The sequence below is a fragment of the Miniopterus natalensis genome, chromosome 3, assembly GCF_054644295.1.
Source record: "Miniopterus natalensis isolate mMinNat1 chromosome 3, mMinNat1.hap1, whole genome shotgun sequence".
NCBI classification, from domain to species: Eukaryota; Metazoa; Chordata; class Mammalia; order Chiroptera; family Miniopteridae; genus Miniopterus; species Miniopterus natalensis.
The window spans coordinates 27,074,494-27,085,542 of record NC_142083.1 but is presented as its reverse complement, the minus strand read 5'-3'; the positions used below and the strand labels follow the sequence as shown (position 1 = coordinate 27,085,542).

General features: G+C 57.9%; 1 protein-coding gene across 1 annotated transcript; it reads right to left on the bottom strand.

Moving 5' to 3' along the window:
- Nucleotides 1-455: 455 nt before the first annotated feature.
- Nucleotides 456-6,108, bottom strand: IRX2 (iroquois homeobox 2). Its single transcript, XM_087815065.1, has 5 exons — nucleotides 5,788-6,108; nucleotides 4,005-4,407; nucleotides 2,955-3,674; nucleotides 2,114-2,189; nucleotides 456-1,378 (listed from the first exon to the last, which is right to left on the bottom strand). Exons 1-4 carry the CDS (start codon nucleotides 6,034-6,036, stop codon nucleotides 2,137-2,139), a joined length of 1,425 nt encoding a protein of 474 aa, XP_087671191.1. The 5' UTR covers nucleotides 6,037-6,108; the 3' UTR covers nucleotides 456-1,378; nucleotides 2,114-2,136.
- Between the last annotated feature and the right edge of the window lie 4,941 nt (nucleotides 6,109-11,049).

The window sequence follows — 11,049 nt, the reverse complement described above, 5'->3', positions numbered from 1 at the left end:
TATCCATATAATTTTGCTGAAAATTAAAGTGACAGGTTTCCTGCTTTTATGATACTAATCAAAGGAAATATGTTACTTGCCTACAAATTCTAGACTTGTCCTATAATTAGATAGTGAGTAACACACTAACGAGGCAATAGTCTAAGGGTGTTTAAGCTTTTCTTTTCCCCCAGGGTAAGGGTGAGAGCCACTGAGAGGAAAATAAATCTCTCCTCCCAGTTTTTGCCTTGTGTTTAATGTGAGTTATATGAAAAGGAGAGTTAAGAAGTCATTCAATAAATCTGAATAATCTATGCCAATTTGGATAATTCAGGCTTTAAAATAAATAATCATTTCCATCAGTAATTTATGGTGGGGGTCGTAGCTCTTTATTATCTATGTTGCCACAATTTTCCAGTTTACTTTACTGAGGAGGTTCAATAAGCCAGAATCAGAAATAAATATTAAACGGATCCTAAAGCACAGGGATGTCAGGTCATTTTATTTTGTCAAGCTAAAAAATAAAAATAAAAAATTACACTAACAAGTATTTTGCATATTCAGAGCACAAAATTTTAATTTTCTCGCAATACATGTGTACATAATCTAAAAATCATAGGTATCTCCCTGCTGATTATTTCTCTTCCATCTGCCTCCCTTTTTATGAGCAGAAAGGGGAGATTATTTTACAGATTATCTTTAAAAAGCCTGAGGTCAGATCATCTGGGGGAGAGATGGCTCTCACTGGGGCTCTCTACCCAAATCACTCTTTTAAGAAAAAGGAGCCCCAAACACCATATTGCTGTAGTCTAGTCTGTTTTTATTTACAATTTACGATATAAATTAGTAAAGAATTATTGTTAAACAACCAACAAAGATTGTATAACCAGCAATGTTCAAATAAAAACCAGGCAGAATTTATTTACAAAAAGTTTAGATTCCATTGCAATACAACTTGCATAAATTACTAGAAGCTTTATATCATTATAAAAATAAATATCAAATTTGTTTCCACTTTTTAAGTACTCAAGTTCTTCAATCACGTTTTATTTCTACTGTGTACATCTTTTACAAATAAATTTTACAGTAAATCCTATCACACCTATAGCATATATACCGTGGCAATGAAGTGATCAATTCAAGATATCCTGAGAAAAAAGATTGTTTTCAAAAGTCACACATACATTGGGGAAGCTATACTATGCCAACAAATTCACGTATATCCAACAAAAGTCTGTTCAGTTAGTCTGGGTTGACAGTGCTCTGTGGCTCCTTCTTTTACAGTGGCACAAGATGCGGTCCGGGTGAGAGAGCGGCTTTTTACGTCTGTGTATTTATGAAGTTGGGAAGAAAGAATGGCCTGCTGACTTTTTTTTTCCAAAGCAATTGTGACACCTACCTGTGGACCAAGGAAAAAACCAAATCATCCCAAATCCTTCAGTTCCACACCAACATCACCGAATTATAAAAAGGCGTCATCTGAAAGGGTTTGGCCTCTTTCCCACCTTCAAGATGTGTACTAAGTAATTTTGCCTATTTATAAAAATAGGTGTTTTGTTTTTTTTTTAAGTACTGCTGTGAGCCAGAGGATCTGCAGGGTCCTATCAAGTCCATCTGGACACAGGGGGGTGGGCCTGTTAACAGAGGAGTGCTTCTTGTCTCTGTCTTACTATGCAAACATCATCTAGAAAGGCTTCTGATACCAAGTTTCAGTAACACTAGCTCATCAAAGCAAGTGTCTATTCCATGTCTAGTGGAGCAAAAACACTCCATATTGCACACGAATTCCCAGATTGAGGGGAAAAAAAGTATATCTACATATCTATATCTATAGCTATATCTATATATATATATATATATATATATATATATATATATATGAGTGTGTATGTATATATATTCATTCCAGTTAAAGGAGTGATTCTTCAAAGCAGAACTTGAGCAAAAAAAGAGGGACTCTACAAAAGAGAACAAATCCTCTCCCACTTAAAGGAAAAAAAAGACCAAGAAGATTGCAAGGCTGTCTTCAGACCCCATGGCAAGAAGCAAGAAATAGACATTAAGCAAGTTTACAGAGCAATTGGTACAGGGAGGCTCCCCCAAGGTAGGCGGAAACACCAGGGGGCCCACTTACTTGCATTGCTGTGCATGGCCCTTCTATAGGTAGGACTGGATGCCCCCACCAACCACGGTGCAGCCCTCACTGGCATCTGTCAGGGGAGGGGGCAGTTAGTCAGAACCAACCCATAGCCATCTATCTCCCAGACAGCAGCACAGCCACCAGCCCGCACACCCAGGAATGCTTGCTCCCTGCATGGGGCAAACAGTAAGGTGGACATGACCGTCCACCACTCTGTGTCCTAGACAGATTTTGGTCACCTTTCTGAGTTCTCATTTTCTTACTCCCTTGAGCTCCTTTTACAGGTCTTATCAGCTCAAGCCTGAATTATGAGCAACAGAGGCAATAGAGAGAAAGGGAAAGAAAGGGGAAAAAAAGGGCTCTGTTTTTCTATTTTGAAGAACTAAGGCCTCTGGGAATAACTGGAACGTTTTGTTTCCTTCCAGCCAAAGGCAGGAGGAGAGACTCTATTAACAACACACTGAAGCTGGAGCTCAGTCAGCGGGGAGACAAACTATAATTTGCATTTTGTGGCAGTCTCCGTTTGCCAAACGAAAACTGCCACGACGATGATGACCATCATAATAAGTAAGTAAATAGGAAAAAACAGGGAGGGAGGTCTCCTTGCAAGGCAAGGGCCGCCTGGCCCTTCCCACCTCTTTTTAGTGTCATCATTTGCTTCCCTCCTAACTTTTAGTCAAAGGGTGGCTGGTGCGCGTGGTCTTTTTCCGTTTCTCCTCTTAAGTGACAAAGGTTTCTCCCGCACACCCACGGGTCTCCCGGCCCCTTCCCGGCAGTGCTGCCTAACGGGGCGATGGCCGTCCCCCCCAGAGGACCCGCGGCCCCAGCAGCCTACCTTTCTTGGGCTCGTAGCCGCCGCCCGGGGGCCGGTAGTGCGGCTCCAGCGGATGCGCGCCTGCCTTGCCCGCGTCGCTGGCTGCCTTGGGCGCCGCGTGCAGCGCCTCTCCCGGGCCGGAGGCCGCCGCGTTGTAGCGCAGGAGCCCCTGGCCCTGCAGCGCCGCGTTCAAGTTCCCGTAGTTTGTGTAGTTGCCATAGAAGGGCGACGTGTAGTAGAGGTGGCGGCCGAGCAGCGGCGACGCGGGGTAGGGAGAGCCGCCCGGCGGCGCCCCGGAGGAGGCGGGAGCCGCGGCCGAGGGCAGCCCCGGCGGCGCGCAGCCCGGGCCCAGGCTCGGCTGCTTGAGGTCCGACGTGGCGATCTCCGCCAGAGACCACAGCTTGGGCTTGCTGGCGGGCTGCGGAGCGCCCGGAGACGTCCGGCTGCCCAGGGCGGTCTTGCCGCCGCCGCCGCCGCCGCGGGGCGCGGTCTCGGGCGGGGGGCTCAGCAACGGCGCCTCCACGCCGGTGAGCGGCGACGAGGTCACGGCCTTGGAGGGCGCCAGGTCCCGCTCGCCCTCCTCCTCCTCGTCGTCGTCGTCTTCCTCCAGGTCGTCGTATTTATCCTTGCACTCGGAGCCGGATTCGCACAAGGGGTCCCCGGCGTGACACGGCAGCTTCTCCCCGTCGGACTCGGCCGAGCAGGAGTGGTCCGTGAGCGAGTCGACGTGCAGGCTGATCCCTGCGGGGAGGCGGGCGCCGTCGGTGGCGTGCGGGGCAGCCCGGGCACCTGGGGCCCCTCTGCCCCGAGTCGCCAGATACCAGGCCCTCCCCCTAAGGTCCCTCCCCTCCGCCCAGAGCCCGCCGAGGCCTCGGGGGAGCGCGGCCGCCCTGGGGCGCGCCCGGGGGGAGCGCTCCGCCCACTAGCTGCCGGGCCCACCCGTGGCCAGGTGGCAGGGGCTCCAGGCTGGAGCCGCGGCTCTGGGGCCGGCAGCGTCCTCCCTCCCTCGGCTCCGGGCCCGCCTGGTAAGAAAAGTCCCCGCGCCCTGCAGCCGGCGGAGGCCCCGCTCACCTTCGTCGTCGGCCGGCGCCTCCGTGCCGTCCTGCGCCTTGTCCAGGCCCGCCTTGCCGCGGGCCCCGTCGCCCTCCTCCTCGTCTTCGTCTTCGCTCTTGTTCCGCGGGGCCCACGTCATCTTGTTCTCCTTCTTGAGGCGCCGGCGCGCGTTGGCGAACCAGGTGGAGACCTGCGTGAGGGTCATCTTGGTGATGATGGCCAGCATGATCTTCTCGCCCTTGGTGGGGTAGGGGTTCTTGCGGTGCTCGTTGAGCCAGGCCTTGAGCGTGGCCGTGGCGTCCCGAGTGGCGTTCTTGCGGTACGCGGGGTCGTTGAGCTGGTACGGGTAGGCCGCGCTGCCATACGGGTGGTAGCTGATGGCGCCCGTCATCCCCGTCGTGTGCGCGTCGTAGGGCGCGCCCTGCAACCAACGAGAGCCCGGTGAGTGGGGTGCGCGAGGACCTGCCGGGCAGCCGCCCAAAGGCAACCCCCTCGGCCAGCCGGCGGCCGCCTTTCCCACGGCGAGCCTCCCACGGTGGAGCCGCGCTTCCCGCAGCAGCAGAGCAGAAACGAAGGGAAACAGAACAAAACACAAAACAAAACGCAGCGGGGTATTAAAGCCAGCTGCGGATCGCGGAAGGCGCTGCAGTTTTACTCCCGAATGTTTTGAACTGTCTCGCGATCTGAAAATGGCATATCTTCCTCTGCAAAATCCCTGGGCCGCGAGTACAGGCGCACGCAAACACGTAGGCGCGCGAGCACGAACGAAGGTAGTTTCTTGATAACTAAATTTCTCTGGATTCTCAAGCGCTGCGCCCCCCCCCCACTCCCCCTACCCCGCCCTTATATGGTTAAAAAATCACCCCGAGCCCCTGGCTCCGCTATTCACCGCTCGAAAGCTCAGCAAATCCAATTTGCAACTCAGAAGCCAGTCACCGTTTCGAATTCTTCAAATACGCGGTAATTAGCATTTTAATTCAGCCTTTAACGTTTAAATTCGAAGCCTTTGCCGCCTTCAGCAAGGCCCCAGCTACTCTGTCGCAGCCCTGGAATTCCACCGAGGGCGGGCAGTGTCGACAGCCCCCTAAGTGCCTCGATCGCCCGAAACGAGCTCCGCCGCCACCGCCGCCGGGCCCAGCAGCAGACCCGAGGCGCACAGGCCGAGCCCGGGTCCAAGAGCAGGAGCTGCTTTCAGTGCCCAGGGGACCGGGAAGGTATTTGGCGGGCCAGAGACCCATCGACACGTTTTTCGAAAGCACTGCCTGCGGGACAGATTAAGAACCAGACCAAGGCTGGCAGGGCCGGGCCCCAGAGCCCCTGGCGAGTACTTCGCTCCCTCCCCCAACCCGGTGACCTCCGCAAGCTCCTCAAGTCACTGCTAAGTCCCCGCAGCCGCCCTGGAGGTCCTAGTGGCGCCGACCCTCGCTCCCCGCGCCAAAGGAAGCGAGCCCTGAGCCTGCCATAGACCCCTCGCCAAGCTTCGGCGCTTGAACTAAGGACAACGCACAACAGATCCCAATACCAGCTTAGTCGCACTTTCAGGCTCTTTGGGAAAATTACCCCGGTAGACGTAGGGAAGCGGCGCGGGGCGCGGGGCGCGGGTCCCGGCCGGCCGCGTTTACACTCACCCTGGCCTCTTATCCCGCCAGCGGCGCGGCGGCCCGAGTCCGCGCTCCGGAACCACAGCCCGCCGCAAGTTCCCCGCACCCCTGCTCGCAGACCCCCGGGCCCGCTCCTCCTGCGCCCAAAGCAGGGTCCCCACGCCTGAGTGTCCCGCGTCCCCGCCCGCCCGTGCGGTTACCATGTAGGACGGGAAGCCGGCGGCGGCGGCGGCGGCGTCGGCCGAGTACTGCAGCGGGCTGCCGAAGCCAGTGGCCGCCTGTGCCGTGAAGGCCGCCGAGCCCGGGTAAGGACTGAACGCGGAACCCGACGCCGAGCGCGCCAGCTCCTCGCTGCGCGGCGCCGCCAGTGCCGACGCGCCGTACGCCGGGCACGAGTAAAGCGCCAGCGAGCCGGGAGCCTGGTACAGGTAGCCCTGCGGGTAGGACATGGTGGGCGCGGGGCCCGCGTCACGCGGAGCAGCGGGCAGGGCTCACGGCGCCCTCCATCCACGCCCGGCCGGGGCGCGGCGCGGCGCGGCGAAGGGCGCGGGGGCCGCGGGGCCGAGGCAGGCCGGCCCGCGCACTAGCCCGGGCGGCCCGCAGGCCGGAGGAGCGGCGGGACGGCGGCAGAGGAGGCAGTGGCGGCTGCGGCGCGGAGCGGATGGGCGCAGCCGCGCGCCAGGCCGGCGGTCGGGGTTTGGGGGAGTCTGAAGTCGGGAGTGAGGAGTTGAGGAAGGAGCGCTCGAGTTTCCGAGGGACATTGGAACGCCGAGCTGTCCGTCACGCGCTCATCTGCATATGCTGGCGCCCGCCCCCTCCCCGGCTCCGCCCGCTCCGCCCCAGCCAGCTGCCCAGCCGCAGCTGGGGGAGGAGCTGGGCGCGGGGAGGGGAGGAGAGGGGACCGCGAGGAGCGGGAGGCGGGAGCGGGGGAAAGGAGGAGGGAGGGACTCGAAAGCTTTTGTGGCGCAGTCGCCTCTCGCGCAGCCCCAGCCCGCGGCCCGCGGCCCCGCAAGCCGGCGGGGCCGAGCAGCGCGCCCCGGCGCGCACCCACTGCCCCTCGCACCTACTCCCAGCCGCCCCCCGCCAACTCCCGCCCCAGCCACCCTTCTTAGGCCAGCCCCGCCGACAGCTTACAGGGTGATGGGGGGCGCGGGATGGGGGCACCGCGGCCCGGGTCCTCCTGGGGGTGGCGTGCGCGGCTCTCGCTTCCACCTTCCCGGGTCTCCTCCGCCTCACTGTGGGAGGCGCCCCGCTTGGCCTCGCGTCTGGTCGCCTGCCCCGCGCCGCCAAGCATGTCCCCGCGGGACCCGGATCCGGGGCGCCTTCGCCGCGAACTGCCGGGAAACCTAGAGGTGAGCCTTCTGCCCCGAAGCCCGTGACGGAGCCCAGGGTCCCTGGGTGTTAGCACGTCCCGAGGTCGGGAACGTTTGAGCACATGCTGCCAGTGCTTCATCCTCAAAAGGGTTTTATTTTGTCTTAATAACTTCGGTTTCCTTTCGCATTTGTGTTGTAAGACACTGAGGGGAGTGACTGTCACTGGACGGACAGACCGCCTCTGACGCGCGTGGAGCCCTGCCGGCCCCCAGGAAGGAGGGAGAAAGCTAAGGACTGGCGGCTCGGGAGCAGTCGGCAGTGCAGGGAGCTCAGGTAACGCGCGGCTCGGAGGCGCCTTCCGGAGCTTAGAGGACAGATGCTTAGTTAGCTACGGAGCCCGGGACCCCAGCCCCCGAAAACCCCCGTTCCCCATCCCTCCCCCGCCGGGTGCCGCAGAGCAGGAGGCCGGGAATCACCGAAGGGGCACTCTCAGGGGCTCCGCAGGCCTGAATGGCGGCGCCCACCCAACAGGTGCCTCTTCCTGCGAGACCATCTCCAGTGGGTGACCTGTAGGGGGAGAACACCTCAGGTGGGAGCTCGGGCCTACAGCTCCCTACCCCCGCTTTTGCCCCCCCCCCCCCCTCCCTGTTGGCTCCGCAGCTCTGGCAACATTCTCCTTTATCGAGAATTCGTAGGAGTCGGAGCGCACGGGTGAGATCGAGGCTGCAGCGCAGAATCGCGAGGCTCCAGCCGCCGGCCTGGTGTCCCGCGGAACCTGCAAGGCACAGGCGGAGTTTGACCGTCCAAGGAAGCCAGTTGCGAATTGTCCTCCTTGGCCTGCAGGCTTGTCGCTCCTGGTAGGTTCGGTCCAGGCAGTGACACCAGCCACCTTCCCACGCTAGCCCCCAACTCCTTCCTACTTCTTCAGCTCTCCCACCCCAGCCCCCCGTTGCGCCCCCACCACTATCCTTACAAACCACAGCCTTGCCCCTGTATCAGTCTTTACTTTGACCCCTAGCACAACACACCACCCACCATCCCCCCCCCCCCACTCTCCTCCACACACAGCACTCCCCATGCGCTTTGGACCACTGCAAGAACCCAGCAGGGGCTGTCCAACAACGCTTCTACCCCAAGTGGGGCGTCCCAGTTCAGTGCAGGGCCGATACGTTATATTAATTAGTGTAGAGTGAAAAAGGAGAGAAAGAGAGCAGGGGAGAGGCCCCAGCCGCCCCGTGGAGCATGCCAGCGACTGGATCTATGACATTTTTGGTCTTTCTGGAGGGAATTCGACCAGGAAGAAGCCTTAAATGAGTCGGCGAGCACAGGCGGCCACAGATCAGATTGCAGTCACTCGGTTCACTTCCAATTAAATAGTTTAAGTGAAAAAAAAATCAGGTCTAACTTTTTATCTCTGAGCAGCACGGGCCTCAAGAATTTCCATTTCTAAAGACCAATTCCTGCTGTGGTTCATTAGCATTTGGGGCTGGGCCCCGCGCCTCGCCCTCCCTCTCCCCCCTCCTATCTCTGCCGGGGGCAGAAAAGAAAACAGCGAATTATTACAAAAACATCCCCAGTTTGGAGCAGGAGCCTAGGCTGGGAATACACTCGATGTTGACATCAATTAAGTATCTAACTAGACAAGTGCACGTGGCTTTGGAGGGTCTCCCCGTTTCCCAGGGTGCCTCTCCAGAAACACCGCCTGCTCCCTCTCTGCTCAGTGCTGATTCTAAAGACAGCCTCTTCCTGAGTGTGTTTTTCCCCCAGCAATTACACTACTCCACTGAAATCTAAATTTTCCATACTGCTGCCTGCTACTAATAAAAACCGTCTACCTTGCACTATTAAACAGTCGAATCGCACTACATGCCGTTTTTATTGGTAGTGACTGTAGCAAATTAAAATGCCTACGCAGAGACATTAAAACTCACGGTCTGCATTGTTACTGGAATATATAACTCCGTTTCGATTTAAAGCTCCCTGATTTTGTAAAATCACTTTTCCCTTTCTCAGATTAAAGTTGGCTTGGCCTTCTTTCTGAAACATCATTCGAAAAGACATGCGGCCAGTGCCGAGGCCCGACGCAGTGGCTCCTCGCGCGGCCACCTGTGAGGGTGGCCTGGTCTCGCTCGAACCGCGCGTCGGGTCACTGCGGGGAGCATCGCTCCCGGGGAGTAGGAGCCTGGACGCCTCGCTTATGGGCTGCGAGGGGTGTCAGGGCGGGCGGAGAGCCTGGGAGGGTCTGGTGCTTGGCTTCTGCTTCTTTACAGTTGCCTTCGGAGATGGAATGGGAAAAAATGGACAGGCACTAAAGGCAAACCGAGGGACTGCCTGGACAGCGCGAGCACTTGCAGCAATTGCATGGGCCATTTGCACTTCCAGATTTGCTGTGGGCTCTGGGTGCATTTTTTTTTTTTTTTTTTTAAAGCACGGTCACATTTTTGTTTCTTGTACCCACAGTGGCCGCTGCATTTAGAACAAGGCGGCGTGGACGTGTGCGTTTCGAGAAGCCAGGTTCCCCGCGAGGCCAAGCGCTCAGAAACGCCAGACACGCGGCCCGGACTCCAGGGCTCACCGGGAAAGCGGCAGCCGCGGGCCCAGGCGCTCGGCAGACGCGGCCCTTCCGGGCTCTCGGGCCGCGGGCAGGTCGGAGCGGCGCGGGCCCGAAGTCGTGCGCACGGGCGGCGAGGGGGCGCTGTGGCCCGCGGCTGCGGCCTTGTCCCCGCGGAGGTGGCCCCGGCAGCGTCCCAGGCCACCGACGGGCGGCGGGCGCGGGACTCTGGCGCACGACCTACCCCTTCCCACGTAGGTTTAATTCGGGGAAGCAGAACTAGTACATCAGGCACTGCAATAAACGCGCTCCGCACACTGCCTTTTCCTCGTTGCGTCTTGTTACCCCAAACTTCGCTGGACTTTGTAACAGAGTTGGGTGAATATTTTGGGGCGTGTAATTTTTTTTTTGTCAATTAAGGTTAATATATAGATTTCACATGCGCTCCCCTTCATGAGATAACATTTAAAATGTGACTAATTTCAATGTATCAAAACATATTCCTATTGTATTCCTCGCGAAGGCCCCTCCGGTCCCAGGACCTCTGGCTGTTTGCAGAGGGAGTGTCAGCAAGAACGAGACAAGACCGGGGCGCGAGAAGTGTGGTTCTGCAATTTCCTTTCCTTTATTTCTTCTTTTTTAAAAAAACAAAAACAAAAAACAACAGAAGTACGTCGTTACAAATTGTACAAAATTTTTAGTCAAAGTGAAAAGTATCGTTCAAGCGTGGTGTTTCACCCCCTTGGCAATCCTGGAGCGTATTTTTAGGGTTTCGAATGCAGCGGTGTTCTCAGAGCCTAAACTCGCTTCAGATGCTGCTACGTGCGCCTGGGAAACTCGCACAGAGGGGACCCCGCACAGGCTGAGGATCCCCCGGTTTTCTCCTGGAACCCTGAAGGGGAGCCCAGCGCAGTGTTTTTAGAAGGGCCGGAGGCCTGGGCCCTCCGGGCAGTGCCGCGGGCCGCTCGGAGGGACCCGGCGGCCGGGAGGCCCGGGCCGTGGCGCGCGCTGGACGGCGGGCGCGCTCCTCGGCTCTCTAAGACCCTCGTTCTCGCTTCCTGGGCTCCTCCCCACTTAACTGACTCCAGCTCGTCATTATTTCGAAGTCTCTCCTCGCTGACTTGTCCCTCCCGGTTTCCTTTCGCGGGCAGCACAACTCCCACCCTCTCCTCTGAAAATGCGCCCCCGACGTGCATCCAGAAGGTTCCCTGCCCGCTGCGCCCGGCTCAGCCCCACCTGGCCTTTTCTGGGCGTCTGGGGGACGCTGTCTCTTTCTGACTCCCACTTCTCTGCCCTCCCCCGCCCCTCCTCTCCTCACCCCTTAGCGGAGCTCCCCAGGCCGCGCCGGCCCCACAGGCCCTGACCCCGGGCTCCGGGGCCGAGTGTGCCCTGCCCGCGCCCGCGGCCGCGGGGCGCCAGGGGAGGGAGAAAGGGGGGCGGCCGGGGACTGGACAGGCCCGAGCTCTTTAAGGGATCGGAGTCACGCGCTTCCACAGTAGCGAAGACCCGAGCGCCCGGTTCTTCCTCCGCGGCGGTTTGGCAGGAGAGGAGTTGGAAGCGCGCCGCCTTTTCACCCTGACGGCCCCACGCGGGGCGA